The 18,114-nt window shown below is 39.8% G+C and overlaps 1 protein-coding gene across 1 annotated transcript in view; it reads left to right on the top strand.

Moving 5' to 3' along the window:
- The window catches only part of LOC126485089 (piezo-type mechanosensitive ion channel component), a 699,946-nt gene that overhangs the window by 589,079 nt on the left and 92,753 nt on the right, over positions 1–18,114 (top strand). Inside the window, exons 37-38 of the mRNA XM_050108694.1 lie at positions 12,498–12,664; positions 12,748–13,137. Of these exons, the coding sequence (XP_049964651.1) occupies positions 12,498–12,664; positions 12,748–13,137 (557 nt within the window). The remainder of the gene's footprint in view (positions 1–12,497; positions 12,665–12,747; positions 13,138–18,114) is intronic.

The raw sequence follows: 18,114 nt of genomic DNA, 5'->3' as shown, positions 1-18,114 counted from the left end.
CATGGGAAGCCATCCTTGGCTTACATTTCAGTAAGATTATGACCACCTGCACACAGTGGGAGATTCTACTGCTTGTCTTTGTGCTTGCCATACCCTGCCAGCAAGGTCGCCAGATCTCTCTCCAATTGAGAATGTTTGGAGCATTATTGGCAGGACCCTCCAACCAGCTCAGGATTTTGACAATTTAACACACCAGTTGGACAGAATTTGGCATGATATTCCTGAATGAGGGCAAGAGGTGGACCAGTATGTTATTGACTTGCGCCATTTGTGAAGCTCTTTTTCTTGAATAAATTGTCAATTTTTGTGAAATCTTAATCGTTTGTTTGTCCGTACATGAACATCACATCTGCCAATCTCAATCTCATTCGGATAAGTCCTTTGTGGTTTGTTCTCCCCCACCCCCCAGCCCTCCCTCTTCCTCTCTCCATCCAACTCCTCCAAGATTTCTTCTGATCACAAGAAACCACTGTGAAGTACTTGGTTCAAATTCATATCCACATACAAACTAAAAAATGATGTTAAGTTTCAGGATACTGCAGTCAAAGTCATGAGTATACTTGGGATCTTATTAATGATGGTCTTCAGAAATTTGTAACTCATTCTTTTGAGTTTTAAAAGCTGTCTTTATAAGTCAGTACACATAGACATTCATTAGAGGACATTTTCATTGATAAAAAATACAATTTTTTGGACTGTAATTTGCAAATAAATTAACATGGTATGGGGTTAAAATATGATATATGAAAACATAGGAGTTACATTCATTCATATGAATATGCTATACACAAGAGATAAATATATTTTGTAAGATATTTTATCATATATAGTGCAGGTACTGCAATGATGGGCATTTGTGCCCAATACTTATTTGACAATAAATAAATAAATAATTTGGATTGGGAAGGGAAGGATATTCCTCGTTAAATTTCAGAAGCATGTGAGAGGTATCATCCCCGCTTTCCAACCTCCTACTCCCCCCCCCCCCCCCCCCCCCCCCCCGCACACACACACACACACACACACACACACACACACAAACAGTGATATTTTGCCACCCACCCAACCTACACAATATCCATTTCAGTCTCTTCTCCACTCCTGCTACCAACCCGTTGCCTCATGGCTTGTATCGTTGCAATACACACATAATCAAGACCCATCCCATACATCTTCCTGCTATCACCTATTCCAGTCCTGTCACTGGCATAGCTTACCACATGTCCTCTGTGAAAGCAGCCACGTCATCTACAGACATGATCAGTGCAGCTTCTATTAGGTCGGAGTTCTGCACGTTTGTCTGAGATTGATACCAATATTTTGGGGGTCAGTCTGTTACATAGAAGTCTCTTGAGGAGCCTACATATGACATGTGAGAAGCTGCTCAGCTTCAATCAGTCACACAAAATGTGGACAACTGCACTACCCATGGAAGAAGTGCTGACACCCTCTGCAAATGGGGAGAGATAACAACTCCAAATTGCGAATGCAGTGCTGCAAAAACAAACAATCCAGCACATAGTAGAAGACTACCCAGTCCAAACTTACAAGGGAACCATCATCAATTTGCTAGCTGCAACAGAGGAGGTTATCAATTATATTCAATGTCTGGTTGTTAGTTTGTAATTAAATTGTATATAAAGTGCACAAGAATGTCAGTATTTGGTAAGAAGCATTAATCAGCATTCAGAATAGCACAAATTCTGGTTAGGTAATTTTGATTACATGGGAGAAATATGACACAAACTTCCAACTTCTGGAAGGCCACACATTGGCAGTGCTGAAGCCACTATCACTGGACAGCAGATAATTTGGTTTAAACACCAAGTTTTTCTGGGTGCTGTACAGTAAACAATTTGAAGATGTTGTGGAGTCCCTTCCTGTATCCGCAAGGGGGCATTCATTAAATAATGCAACACAATTTTTTCTAAAAGCAGGTTGTTTTATTCAGGATCCCAATAAACCATATTCTTCCACACTCCTTTGGATGCGAAAGCCAATTTTCCAACTACTCCATTCAATGCGACGGTCTTATGCCACCTTACTAGCAGGGCATGTATGTCTGTATGGTATGACTCTACTGGTTGACATTGGTGCCGAAGTCTTGTTGCTCAATAACCTGTCGATCATCCATGTACTGCTTCCTATGGAAGCCAAACAGATGGAAGTCAGAAGGTGCAAGATGGTCTTAGTGTTGATGAGGAAGAATAATCCAATGTAGTTTTGTAAGCTCCCCTTCGGTCTGCAAACTTAGGTAAGGCCTTGCATTGCCGTGGAGCAGGAGAAGTTTGCATTTTTGTGGTGGTGAAATCGCTTTTTCAGTTTCCTGGAGATGTGTACAGCCGGGCAGCACACAGGAGAGCAGACAGGTGTACATAACCTAGTTGCGATGATTCCAGATTCCTTGCCCAATGACTCACTGTGCTTTTGTTCATTGCTAGGTGTCTATAGACATTCTGCAAGTGCTTGTGTATATCTGCAATGCTGTGGTTTTCCACAAAAAAAAAAAAAAAAAAAAAAAAAAAAAAGAGAGACAGTGATGGCTTTCTGCTTGGAACACAGCACTGTGGCAGGAGCCATTTTGAAGATTATGTATAGTGACACCACCAATTAGCACTTTGTGAAACTGTAGGGGTTGAATTGGGAATAAACCACGATGTCCCACAACACATTCCACATTTTGTCAATTGAAGTTGGTTAAGAATAAATGTTTTGAATTACTTATTGAACATCCCTTATATTATAGCACTTCACAAGTTGCTGTGCAGTATGTGATTGATGATGTGTAGTTCCAGATAATATTTTTTACAGCATTGCTGACGAGTAAAATGAAAAGAGCCTGCGGAGGTATGCAACTCTTTTACAGGCTGTAAGTAATGTGAAAATGTTCACATATCACATATAAATAGAGCGCATGCTCGGTCGAGCCAAAGCACCTCAGTGCTATCCCTGTAGTAATGTGGTTTCTGAATATTCAGAGGCATCATTGGCATAATTTTCTGTCCAGGACAAATCCAAGGAAAATATAAAGAATAGCAAGATCATCTCTTCTTAGTCTTCAGTGACCCAGAGAAAACATTTAATTCAATTCCAAAGACTATATTCAGAATGTATTGCTGTACACTGTCTTCTTGCACTCATTAAATGTTGTGACTGCCATACAACCGCAAAATGTTGGACAATTTTTGCAGATCATCGTTTGTGTCAGTAGAAAAGGCAAAATTTTAGTTAAATCTTTGAGTATAGCATGTGGTGTAAGTTGTGGGACATCAGTGTACGACGCAAGTTGTACAGGAGCAAAATACAAGTATAAACTTTTTTTTTTCAGTCTGGTTTTGATGCAGCTCTCTTTGGTACTCTATTCCAAGCAAGCCTCTCCATTTCCAGTAACTACTACAACCTACATCCATTTGAATCTACTTACTGAATTCTTCTCTCAATCTTCCTTAACAATTTTTACTCCTCACACAGCCCTCCAATGCTAAACTAATGACTCCTTGCTGTTTGAGAAAGTTTCTATCATCCAATCCCCTCTTTTAATCACCTCTTTTAATTAAGTTGTGCCAAAAATTTCTTTTCTTCCCAATTTTCTTCTCCTCATTAGCTACCTTATGAAGATTTCTTTTCTCTTCTTGTCTGAACTGCTTATTGTCCACATTCATTTCGATACAAGGCTGCACTGTGGACAAGTGCCTTCAGAAAGGACTTCCTAACACTTAAATTTATATTCAGTGTTAACAAATTTCTCTTTTTTAGAAGCACTTTTCTTGCCATTGCCAGTCTGTGATTTATATCCTCTGTACTTTGGCTATTATCAGTTATTTTAATGCGCAAATAGCAAAACTCATCTACTACTGTTTGGTGTCTCATTGTCTAATCTAATCCCTCCAGCTTTGCCTGATTTAATTAGACTACATCCCATTAGCCTTGTTTTTCTTTTGTTGGTTTTCATGTTACAACCTGCTCTCAAGAGACTACCCATTCTATTCAACTGATCTTCCAAATCCGTAGATGTTTTTATTTCTTGTCCAAGCACTTTAATTTCTTCTCCATATTTATCTTTGGTTTCATTTGCTGTTGACTCAATATGAAGATTGAATATCATGGGAAGGCTAAAACTTTGTCTCATTCCCTTCTCAACCACTGATAGCCCCTTGTCTCTTACAACTCCAGTGAGGTTTCTGTATGTGTTGGAAAGAATATTTAAAAAGTTATTATAATTTTGTTTAGGCATCATAAGCAATTTTTGTTGTTTGTTTTGTGGGTCAGACTGGTGTGAGAACTGTGGTCTCAAAAGCAGATTTGTTACATATCAGCTAGAACAGGTTTGTTACCCAGTTGTAGCACTTATGGCTGTGACATTTTTCATGACAGCACCCAAGAATAACATCTTTTTCATCATGACCAGTGAAACAAGATGAATATATCTGGGAGACAGGAACATTCAATAAGTAGCAGCTTTACATGGAATAAATGGCTGGTATCTAAATGGATGCTTTGCTCTTTATTCCTGTTTTTGTGCTGTAACTACGAAAGTACAGAGTAATAGTATTGAGAAAGGTGAAAGCCCCTCATATTTGACAAGTTTATGAACATCTTTATATTTTTTCTGGGTATTCTGCAATTCATTCAGGATTATGTGAAACACCACAAATGAAATGAAATTAATATCATAAGATAAACAGGGAGAATAAACTCACCAGACAAAATATGTCCTATCCTTAAAAAAGCACATTGTGAAATGTGAATGTGGCATCAGTTGTATGGAATTACTGAAAAGGTGAATAAACATAGAGATGAGACAGAAAATCAGAAAGGAACTATAGTATTTGGACGTGCCCATGATTGCACTGTGAATAGAGTTGCCTGACTGCTTTCAGTGTATCAGTCCAGACTCTCCAACATGTTTACAAGGGATGGTGTACCACTTGCAGCCAAGTCACATGGTGCAATAACAGTGGCTGTGGAAAGATCATGACCAACAGAGAACAGAGATGATATTCATGGCTTGTCAATGACAAAAAGTTTCAAACCTGGTGGGAATTGAATACAATGGACATTCTTCATTGCATGCCTTGTAAAATGCAGTTGCTTGCAACAGCCCATCAAGCCATGTATCTTTGATGGACATTCTTCATTGCATGCCTTGTAAAATGCAGTTGCTTGCAGCAGCCCATCAAGCTGTTTATCTTTGATGGGTCAAACTACACAAAAACTGAACAGTTGCTGACTGGAGATGTGCACAAGGCATACCCCAAAAGTTTCAAGAATAATTAGTTTTTAAGAGGTTTATTTCTTTTTAAAGCACAAAACATTAAAAATCTTCAAAGTATGTTCCTTCCACATCTACACTTAACTGTCACAGGTTTGCCCAGTCTACATAGGCTTCCTAGAAGGCATCATCAGAGCTATCCTAAGGCAACACATCAAAGCTTCTTTTACACCCTCTAGCGACTTGTAGTGGTGACGCTTCAACTTCCTCTTTGTTCCTGAACACAAAAAGATGTCTGGGATGCATGGTGACTGAGGCAGTGTGGCTCAGAACATTGTTGTTATACAAAATCCTGTTGTTCACAATGTCTCTTCTGATGTATTTTGTAACATGTGAGGACACAAGTGTAAAATTGGCTATTAACCTTTTGTCCTTTAGACACAAATTCACTATAAATCACACCTGTGGATTGAAAAAAGGTGATGAGTGTTCGGAGTGGACAAGAAATCTCCTATCTGATACAAATCACAGTGACTGAGGGGTCACAGCTTTCACAGGAACAACTTTACAGTATCTGGCTGCAATTTCAGTCACAACTAGATATCACAAATAGAAAATAGCAAGTAAAAGTAGCATTTAAGCATTATAACATTTAGTGCCCCCCATGAACCATGGACCTTGCCGTTGGTGGGGAGGCTTGCGTGCCTCAGCGGTACAGATAGCCGTACCGTAGGTGCAACCACAACGGAGGGGTATCTGTTGAGAGGCCAGACAAACATGTGGTTCCTGAAGAGGGGCAGCAGCCTTTTCAGTAGTTGCAAGGGCAACAGTCTGGATGATTGACTGATCTGGCCTTGTAACAATAACCAAAACGGCCTTGCTGTGCTGGTACTGCGAACGGCTGAAAGCAGCCGTAATTTTTCCCAAGGGCATGCAGCTTTACTGTATGATTACATGATGATGGCGTCCTCTTGGGTAAAATATTCCGGAGGTAAAATAGTCCCCCAATCGGATCTCCGGGCGGGGACTACTCAAGAGGATGTCGTTATCAGGAGAAAGAAAACCAGCGTTCTACGGATCGGAGCGTGGAATGTCAGAGCCCTTAATCGGGCAGGTAGGTTAGAAAATTTAAAAAGGGAAATGGATAGGTTGAAGTTAGATATAGTGGGAATTAGTGAAGTTCGGTGGCAGGAGGAACAAGACTTCTGGTCAGGTGACTACAGGGTTATAAACACAAAATCAAATAGGGGTAATGCAGGAGTAGGTTTAATAATGAATAGGAAAATAGGAATGCGGGTAAGCTACTACAAACAGCATAGTGAACGCATTATTGTGGCCAAGATAGATATGAAGCCCACACCTACTACAGTAGTACAAGTTTATATGCCAACTAGCTCTGCAGATGACGAAGAAATTGAAGAAATGTATGATGAAATAAAAGAAATTATTCAGATTGTGAAGGGAGACGAAAATTTAATAGTCATGGGTGACTGGAATTCGAGTGTAGGAAAAGGGAGAGAAGGAAACATAGTAGGTGAATATGGATTGGGGGACAGAAATGAAAGAGGAAGCCACCTGGTAGAATTTTGCACAGAGCACAACATAATCATAACTAACACTTGGTTTAAGAATCATGAAAGAAGGTTGTATACATGGAAGAACCCTGGAGATACTAAAAGGTATCAGATAGATTATATAATGGTAAGACAGAGATTTAGGAACCAGGTTTTAAATTGTAAGACATTTCCAGGGGCAGATGTGGACTCTGACCACAATCTATTGGTTATGACCTGTAGATTAAAACTGAAGAAACTGCAAAAAGGTGGGAATTTAAGGAGATGGGACCTGGATAAACGAAAAGAACCGGAGGTTGTACAGAGATTCAGGGAGAGCATAAGGGAGCAATTGACAGGAATGGGGGAAATAAATACAGTAGAAGAAGAATGGGTAGCTTTGAGGGATGAAGTAGTGAAGGCAGCAGAGGATCAAGTAGGTAAAAAGACGAGGGCTAGTAGAAATCCTTGGGTAACAGAAGAAATATTGAATTTAATTGATGAATGGAGGAAATATAAAAATGCAGTAAGTGAAACAGGCAAAAAGGAATACAAACGTCTCAAAAATGAGATCGACAGGAAGTGCAAAATGGCTAAGCAGGGATGGCTAGAGGACAAATGTAAGGATGTAGAGGCCTATCTCACTAGGGGTAAGATAGATACCGCCTACAGGAAAATTAAAGAGACCTTTGGAGATAAGAGAACGACTTGTATGAATATCAAGAGCTCAGATGGAAACCCAGTTCCAAGCAAAGAAGGGAAAGCAGAAAGATGGAAGGAGTATATAGAGGGTCTATACAAGGGCGATGTACTTGAGGACAATATTATGGAAATGGAAGAGGATGTAGATGAAGATGAAATGGGAGATATGATACTGCGTGAAGAGTTTGACAGAGCACTGAAAGACCTGAGTCGAAACAAGGCCCCCGGAGTAGACAATATTCCATTGGAACTACTGACGGCCGTGGGAGAGCCAGTCCTGACAAAACTCTACCATCTGCTGAGCAAGATGTATGAAACAGGCGAAATACCCTCAGACTTCAAGAAGAATATAATAATTCCAATCCCAAAGAAAGCAGGTGTTGACAGATGTGAAAATTACCGAACTATCAGCTTAATAAGTCACAGCTACAAAATACTAACACGAATTCTTTACAGACGAATGGAAAAACTGGTAGAGGCCAACCTCGGGGAAGATCAGTTTGGATTCCGTAGAAACACTGGAACACGTGAGGCAATACTGACCTTACGACTTATCTTAGAAGAAAGATTAAGGAAAGGCAAACCTACGTTTCTAGCATTTGTAGACTTAGAGAAAGCTTTTGACAATGTTGACTGGAATACTCTCTTTCAAATTCTAAAGGTGGCAGGGGTAAAATACAGGGAGCAAAAGGCTATTTACAATTTGTACAGAAACCAGATGGCAGTTATAAGACTCGAGGGACATGAAAGGGAAGCAGTGGTTGGGAAGGGAGTAAGACAGGGTTGTAGCCTCTCCCCGATGTTGTTCAATCTGTATATTGAGCAAGCAGTAAAGGAAACAAAAGAAAAATTCGGAGTAGGTATTAAAATTCATGGAGAAGAAATAAAAACTTTGAGGTTCGCCGATGACATTGTAATTCTGTCAGAGACAGCAAAGGACTTGGAAGAACCGTTGAATGGAATGGACAGTGTCTTGAAAGGAGGATATAAGATGAACATCAACAAAAGCAAAACAAGGATAATGGAATGTAGTCTAATTAAGTCGGGTGATGCTGAGGGAATTAGATTAGGAAATGAGGCACTTAAAGTAGTAAAGGAGTTTTGCTATTTGGGGAGCAAAATAACTGATGATGGTCGAAGTAGAGAGGATATAAAATGTAGGCTGGCAATGGCAAGGAAAGCGTTTCTGAAGAAGAGAAATTTGTTAACATCCAGTATTGATTTAAGTGTCAGGAAGTCATTTCTGAAAGAATTCGTATGGAGTGTAGCCATGTATGGAAGTGAAACATGGACGATAAATAGTTTGGACAAGAAGAGAATAGAAGCTTTCGAAATGTGGTGCTACAGAAGAATGCTGAAGATTAGATGGGTAGATCACGTAACTAATGAGGAAGTATTGAATAGGATTGGAGAGAAGAGAAGTTTGTGGCACAACTTGACTAGAAGAAGGGATCGGTTGGTAGGACATGTTCTGAGGCATCAAGGGATCACCAATTTAGTATTGGAGGGCAGCGTGGAGGGTAAAAATCGTAGAGGGAGACCAAGAGATGAATACACTAAGCAGATTCAGAAGGATGTAGGTTGCAGTAGGTACTGGGAGATGAAGAAGCTTGCACAGGATAGAGTAGCATGGAGAGCTGCATCAAACCAGTCTCAGGACTGAAGACCACAACAACAACAATAACAACATCATTTAGTGCTATGTGTCATCTATTTACTGACATTTGTGATTCGTTCTAAGAACCTTGTGTCTAATACTATAATGTATAACATGCATGTCATAGAAATGAATCAAGAAGATAATTTTCTCTGGAAAATTCTGCTCTTGGTGCTTTACCTGGCAGCAGCACTGATGTGTTTGGTTAGTGTGTGATATTGTAACCCCCGCTCCTGGAATCTCATTGTGTAGTGTAGCCTGAGGTCAAGGTTAGGTTGGAAGGTGATAATTCGGTTGAGAGTATGTGAAGCCAGTGAATGTGATTGCCAAATAAAGATTATGGAAACAAATTGATCTATCATGTGGCCTAATGTTTAAGTTCATGCCATATTTATACACACTTCATAAAAAAACTATAACAGCAAGGTAAATTCAGAAAACATGTATTAGATAGTGGACAAGGCTCTGATGAGTATTTTGATGTGTGTTACACACATATATATCATACATAAACTACAAAAAAGTCAAGGGGGAGGGGGTGGGCTGGTGGGTGAGGAGTACATTACGTAACTTTTATCAAATGTTTAACTGTGGTGTATTCACAAGATGGATATTTTTTTGACATTATAATAAACAGGTAAACTTTTTGCATATCTTTAAGAGTTGCACTTAAACTGTTTCCAGTGTCAGCTTTTAACTGAAAGATCTGTACTTCCTACACTTCTCACTTGCACATCACAACCTTAAAACAAAGTCTGTATCAATAACTAGGTGGCAGAAAATTTAGGGTTAATGGAAGGCTTTAACAAGGCAGAATGGAATTTTCACTATTCACTCACAGTATGTATCACATTTATTTATCATCCCTATTAAATAATATAACAACTTCAATGACATACCGTTGAGATACTTAGTGTGCACACCTTAGAGATGAGAGCAAATCCCTTCCATTGTATTGTCATTGTTCACCTGGTCTATACAATTTAGCAGATATGCTTGCTGGTGCCTTTTATGTTTTACTTGTGACTTATCACAATGTAATATATATGGTTATAAATTGCAGGAGTCGTATTTTAATGTTGGTGGTGTGCAGAGGGATACAAGATGTGAATTCATAAAATGTGGGCTTATACTATTACAAATTGCAACAAAAAATTGCATTTATCAAAAAGTAGCATTCGTGGAAATCACTGATACTGGAAAAGTCTCAGACAAACCCATCCTAAAAGCACTGTCTAGGGCTTGCTCATGCAGGCCTTCTTCAGGTGAGGTGAAATTTTCATGTGCCCCTCACTGCTTTGTCATTTTGATTCAGGACGATACTCAGAAACCCATGTCTCATCACCTGTCACTACTCTGTCCATGAAGTCGGAATCACTTTCATGGTATTCCAACAGCTCACAACACTTCAGCACATATATTTACTTCTGTTCATCGGGCAGCACTTTTGGGACCATCTTTGTGCGCCCCTTTCTCATTCACAATTTGTATCTCAAAATGTAGTAAACATTCAATTTTGGCTTACTGCAATCTCCTCAGTATTGTACACTTAGGCATCAATACCTATTAAAAAACTTTTTACAATTGCTCTACGTTTCGTTGCATTCAGGATGTTGACAGATACCCCAAATGCTCGTTGTTGATGTTTTCTCAGCCATTCCAGAACATCTTGAGTCACTTGGAAGTTCTCGATTTGGACAGGGCTTCATCCTTTAAGGCTTCCCTTATGAGGACCACTACCTCAGAGCCCAATTTTTTTGAGTTGAATGCAAAATTTGATTGCATAGTGCTCCTTGATTAACCACTGCATATCAAATCGTGATGCACCACCAAAACACACTATGTGCAAAGTGCGGTCCTCATGCCGTCATTGCCCAAAGGCAACTGACCCAAGTCATGTTCATTAGCAAAGACATCTCACCTGCCAAAAACAGCACCGCCCTAACCCTCCTGGTTCACTGGAGAATGTTTGAAACCCTGTAGTGTAGTCCAGTGAGTTACTAATTTATTAGAATGTGTACTCAAGAATGTAATTCTGTGTACTCTTTGCATTATATAGATCTTTCCTTTTCCAGTATATAGATAACTGATAGTAATCTGTGTAAAGTTACACATGTTTTTTTTTAAGTATTTGAAAAAAAAAAAAAAGAAAAAAAAAATCAGCAGCTGAGTGGTGTATGAGGAGGATCAATTTTGTTGTTGTTGTTTTTCAGAGTAGCTGTTTTTCTCCTAATGTACATGAATAAAGTAATCTAGAAGTAATTGCCATAATTGTCAGCTTGAGAAGATTATTGCTAGTCATAATATGTTGTTATGGAGGTGGTTCTGTGATGCTTAGGATTGTTGTGTTTTTGTCCCCATACAGTAATTTGGACCCACTCATTCAAATAATGTGAACACTAATCAGGATGTGTATACAACAGTTTTGATGACTGTCACACACTCTTGTACATCTTCTTTATGAGTGTGCTGTGGATAGTCTTATATTTCAAGGTACCAACAGTCATATTTACAGACTTGCACACATACATTCCAGGTTTTACAAACACTCTGGCACCCTATCAAGCCTCAAATGGTCCACCAAATCACCCATCTTAGTTTTATAGAAATTGTTTGGGGTAATTTGGAGCGGTAGATAAAACATGGGTAGTAATATCCCCACAAACTGGTAGCTCTGTGTAAGGCTGTTCTAGCTTGAGTGCCTACCCACAGGCAATCAGGTAGTTACAGGAAGAAGTGGACAAAGAGCTGACATGCAGTCAGTCAGTCAGTCAACATATCTGAAGAAACTCTTGCTTACAAATTCAAGACCATAACTAAGGGTAGAGCTGGTGGTATATTGTATTAGCACAGTGTCTTCTGGGAGTAACTCATTTTCTTGTCAGTTGTGCTTATGATATATTTCTTTCTTCTGTCCTCCTCTCTAGATGTTAATTATTTTACAATGTCAAAATTACCTCCTTATAGCAGAAAAAGCTTTTCTATTCACCATGAAATCATATTTGACTATGCAAGGTGTCATAGTGTGCTGATTAACAATTGTTTTTAGCAGGTTAAATAACAACATAACGTGCTGGTTACTTTTTTTTTTCATATGAAATTGTTGCCTTATTTTAACAGCTAGAGTTGGGAAATTGTGACCACAGAGCAGAAGGATAGTATGAGAACTTTGTGACTCAGTGTTCATTGATGAGTCTAGAAGTTACTTGTGGCTGTAGTAACACTGAGTGCAGGAAATAGACAGAACTTCAAATAGGACAATGTCAAGATTTTTTCTGCAGCTAGTCTTTTGTGAAAAGAAAATGTTTGCGTTGTCATGACTCTTTTTAAATGATGTAGTGTAATGAAAATTATCTGTCTCTTCTTGTTGCAGGTAATAGTTGTCCTCAAGTGTATGTTCCAGTTTGAATTGTTACCCTGGAACCAGCAAGCTGTGCCAGACAATGCACCCTTTTTTCCTCCAAGAATTCTAGGTATTGAACGTAAAAGTCATTATGCAGTTTATGACTTATTGTTGTTGCTTGTGGCATTTTTTCACAGGTAAAAATCCTGCATTTCATATTATGTTGTATTTGGTATAGGAGACATACAAGAAATTTATCAACTATGTGTATTCTTCACAGATTCATGCTGAAGTCCCTTGGACTGTGGAAAAGTTCATACCAAGATACAGAAGAATTTGTGAAAGGTGAAGAGGTTTATGAACTTCTGGAAGATGAAGATTCACAGTCTGTTGATCAAAGGAAGACTGCCTCAGAGAGATCAGGTTCAACGGCAGATGACAGAAGTATTCATTCACAAATGAGGCCCAGAGATGGTATGGGATCCTTCCGTAGGAGAAGAAGTACAAATTATGATATTATGACAACAGGTGGTCGTAAGCTTGCATTTTCAAGAGGATTTCCAGATGAAGTCATTCCAAGAGAAGCAGGAAGCCGGAGAGCTACCCTTATTGTTGTCAAAACGGAGGATGCTGAGCCATTTCAACATATTCCTCAAGTTATGCTTGAAGCGTAAGTATTACATTAAGTTGTAATAAGCTTCATACTCTTATGACACAGTTTGTGCTGAATACTGAGAATGATCCAGGAATACAGTGAAAATAATTCTTAGTTTTCATATTAAATATACATTGCAACGAACCCCCTCCCCTGCCTATTTTCAAAGTTCAGATGTGCACTGTGTGATCAAAAGTATCTGGACACCTGACTGAAAATGACTTGAAAGTTCGTGGCACCCACCATCGGTAATGCTGGAATTCAGTATGGTGTTGGCCCACCCTTAGCCTTGATGACAGCTTCCACTCCCACAGGCGTATGTTCAACCAGTTCTGGAAGGTTTCTTGGGGAATGGCAGCCCATTCTTCACAGAGTGCTGCACTGAGAAGAGGTATCGATGTCAGTCGGTAAGGCCTGGCACGAAGTCAGCGTTCCAAAACATCCCAAAGGTGTTGTATAGGATTCAGGTCAGGACTCTGTGCAGGCCAGTCCAGTATAGGAATGTTAATGTCATGTAACCACGCCGCTATAGGCTTTATGAACAGGTGCTCGATCGTGTTGAAAGACGCAATCACCATCCCCGAATAGCTCTTCAACAGTGAGAAGCAAGAATGTGCTTAAAACATCAATGTGGGCCTGTGCTGTGATAGTGCCACGCAAAACAACAATGGGTGCAAGTCCCCTCCATGAAAAACAAGACCACACCATAACACCAGCACCTCCGAATTTTACTGTTGGCACTCCACATGCTGGCAGATGATGTTCACCGGGCATTCATCATACCCACACCCTGCCATCAGATCACCACATTGTCTACCATGAATCATCACTCCACACAACTTTTTTTCCACTGTTCAGTCGTCCAATGTTTACATGCCTTACACCAAGTGAGGCATCATTTGGCATTTTCTGGTGTCATGTGTGGCTTATGAGCAGCCACTCGACCATGAAATCCAAGTTTTCTCACCTCCTGCCTAACTGTCATAGTACTTGCAGCGAATCCTTATGCAGTTTGGAATTCCTGTGTGACAGTCTGGATAGATGTCTGCCTATTACACATTACGACCCTCTTCAACTGTTGGCAGTCTCTGTCAGTTAACAGACTAGGTCGGCCTGTATACTTTTGTTCTGTACATGTCCCTTCACATTTCCACTTCACTATCACATCAGAAACAGTGGACTTAGGTATGTTTAGGAGTGTGGAAATCTTGGATACAGACGTATGACGCAAGTGACACGCAATCACCTGTCAATGTTCGAAGTCCGTGAGTTCCACGGAGTGCCCTGTTCTGCACTCCCATGATGTCTAATGACTACTGAGGTCCCTGATATGGAGTACTTGGCAGTAGGTGGCAGCACAATGCACCTAATATGAAAAATGAATGTTTTTGGGAGTGTCCAGATACTTTTGATCACATAGTGTAGCTTGAGCTGAGCATTTTTAATATTATTCTACTTTCCATTGTTTGATTTTGGAAGTATCAGATATAGACCCCTCCACTGTATTATGCAGTATCTGATGGAAGAGACAGCTTTAGCACAATGTTCATTTTTGTAAATAAATTCCACTCTTCTCTGATGTGTGTATGTGTGTAATGATTCTGAATCAAAATCAGGAGTAGCTTCTTCAGTATACTCTTCTGATACCTTCCAAAGTCAATCCTATCATTCTACAGCTTTGGAGTTTATTCCTGAACCTATGTGTTGCTCTGACCTTTGGCTGGTGAAACACACAACATATACAAATACATGCATAGGTTCTTCCACTCCAACAGTTACTGCAATCACCGTCCCATCTCAAAGACACTTGTTGCCCCTTGAAAATAATAAATCTGCACAGTAGTTGCATTATACAGTATAATAATTTCTTATGCAGTTGTACTATTAATGAGTTTCATTAATCGGAAAGGCAAAGGCATTGTTATACATCAATCTTCTGGAGTGGTAAGTAATACCACATATTCCGTCAATTAGATGAATCAACTTAGGACAAGTTCATTCATTGTATTTTAGACATGTATTAATTTGTGCAAATAAGTAATGAGTTTCACAATTGCTGTTGATCCCGTACATGGAAAAATCTCTGCCTACTGCTACCTTATAGAAGTAATACTTCAAACAATGAAAATCCGGGATGGAATGTAACAATATTAGAGAATGAAAGTTGCTACTCACCATATAGCTGAGATACTGAGTCGTGATAGGCACAACAAAAAGATTCACGCAAAATTTAGCTTTTGGCCATTAAGGTCTTTGGTTTCAGTTGTCTGAGACTGCAGACGTGTGTGCAAGTTGCGTTTGCATGAGTGCGCGTGTGTCTATTGGTGACAAAGGTCTTAATGGCCGAAAGCTACAATTGTGTGAACCTTTTTGTTGTGCCTACCATGACTCAGTGTCTCCACTATATGGTGAGTAGCAACTTTCCTTCTCTATTATTGTTACAAAAGTAATACTTCCCTTTTTAAGAATACAGCAATAAGATCTTCTTTCCTTTCCTAGCTGTTTTGCTATTTTTCTTAATACAATAATGCATGAGTGATTAAGTATAGTGCTTCTATATATGCACACATTATTTTCGTAACTGAAATTACATCCATATTTAAGAATTACCACTTTATTTATTTTCTCTGTATCTGTATATCATTTCATATCCACTGTGTTTTCCTCTCTGAGCAACTGCAGCACAGTTTTCTTAATGTTCCTTTAAAAATCTAATTATAAGATCATCTTTGTTTTTAGGTATAATTATAAGATATAGTGTAGATGCTGAGTCGTGATAGGCACAGTAAAAAGGTTCACACAATTAAAGCTTTCGGCCATTAAGGCCTTTGTCAGCAGTAGACACACATACACACACGCAAACACACACACTCACATAAACACAACTTTCACACACATCTGCAGTCTCAGAGAGCTGAGACCACACTGCGAACAGCAGCACCAGTGCATGATGGGAGTGGTGACTGAGTGGGGGTAAGGAGGAGGCTGGGGCAGGGAGGAGGAGAGATAGTATGGTGGGAATGGCAGATAGTCAAGTGTTGCAGTTTAGATGGAGGTCAGGAGAGAAGGTGCGGAGGGGTGAGGGGGTAAGAAGGGGAAAGGAGAGAAAATAAAAGACTGGGTGTGGCGGTGAAATGACGGCAGTGTAGTGCTGGAATGGGAACAGGGAGGGGGATGGATGGGTGAGGACAGTGACTAACGAAAGTTGAGGCCAGGAGGGCTACGGGAATGTATTGCAGGCAAAGTTACAACCTGCACAATTCAGATAAGCTGGTGTTGGTGGGAAGGATCCATATGGCACAGGCTGTGAAGCAGACATTAAGGTGAGGGATATCATGTTTGGCAGCATGTTCAGCAACAGGGTGGTTCACTTGTGTCTTGGCCACAGTTTTTCGGTGACCGTTTATACGGACAGACAGCTTGTTGGTTGTCATGCCTACATAGAATGCAGCACAGAGGTTGCAGCTTAGCTTGTACATCACACGACTGGTTTCACAGGTAGTCCTGCCTTTGATGAGATAGGTGATGTTAGATACTGGACTGGAATAAGTGGTGGTAGGAGGAAACCCTTGCCCTGCAGGAACTTGAGCAACATGCACAACACCACCTCAAAAAGCTCTCCATCCTACTCACTTCCTACTCCCGCCTTGGAGTACCACTGTCCACCACTTCTACAACGACCTCCAAACCTCCCCCACGCCCCCTCATGGCTGACAAACCCTGTCTTGTAGACCTACTACATTTACCCCACCCTCAAAAACTCCCTCCCACCACCATACAGAACCCAGAACCTAAACAGACCCGCAACACAGTTATGAACCTTTCCTCCAGAAACCTTTGTCCCACAGAAATATCAGTCCTTTCCAAAGGCCTCACCTTTTGCGCCACTCCCAAATTCAACCATGCTGGACTAGTTAAAGACCTCAGCATCATTCCCCAAATCCCTCAACATGCAAACTTACCTTACATCTGCAGAAATAACCGCAGTCCACCATCTAAAAACTGATCCCGACCTTATAATCCTACCTGCAGACAAAGACTCCACCACCATTGTTTTGAACCACAAGGATTACGTAGCAAAAGGACTACAACTGTACTGTTCCATCCCAATACTCATATCGGGCTAGACCTATCGACTACTTACTGCCTTTTGCTTAAAAGAGGCCTGAGACATCCTTCCTTCTACCACAAATGTCCCTTTTCATTTCTTCTTTCCTCTCAAAAAATATCTCCCATCATTAGTAATGTACAATTTAAATTTAAAAGTATAACTGAATCGTGCTCTTTTTCTTACCATCAGTACTTCTCTCACTTTTTTTATTGCTAATTTGAAGTCATTAGTACACAATCTTAAAACAAAATCAGGCATTTCAGCTAAGTAAACCTTAAATACTATTTGGTACCTAAAGTCGTTGCGATCAAACAATTTTTAAAAAAATTTTCTTTTTAAAATTCAGTCTTGATCGCACTACATATGCTACAAGAACATAGGTGACCAGTTTCGGTCATATCAATGACCATCATCAGACCTGTAATTTAATTTAGAAAGTAATAGAAACTTTACTAGATTGACAATAAAATATGACAAAATGCTTATAAGGATAAAATACAATAAGATTAGTTGTACCCATGGCATCCTTCGAAGATGGTAGGTGGAGCACTCTTCTCAGCTGCTGTGATGTCAGCTTGTGCCAGCAAGTGACGGGCATACGCTTAAATTCAAAGATGCTCCGCCTACCTCTTCTCCCTCTACCTCACGTCAACCATTCAGTGTAAAACGGGTTCACATAATTGTCAAAATGTAAAAAAAAAGTTATGTATAAAATATCTCTTTACAACCATGGAAATACTTATATATTGTATAAAATATCGGTTAAAAGCTTGAAAATAATTATACAGACATATACTCAGTGTGCCCTCTATGGGCTAGGGTGATAGGGTGCTACTACCACAATGGTTTCAAAGTCAACGATGTTGTGAAGGTCTTTGGCA

This window comes from Schistocerca serialis, chromosome 6 (genome assembly GCF_023864345.2).
Source record: "Schistocerca serialis cubense isolate TAMUIC-IGC-003099 chromosome 6, iqSchSeri2.2, whole genome shotgun sequence".
Lineage (NCBI taxonomy): Eukaryota > Metazoa > Arthropoda > Insecta > Orthoptera > Acrididae > Schistocerca > Schistocerca serialis.
The sequence above is the reverse complement of the archived record's forward strand: the minus strand, read 5'-3'. Positions and strand labels throughout refer to the sequence as shown.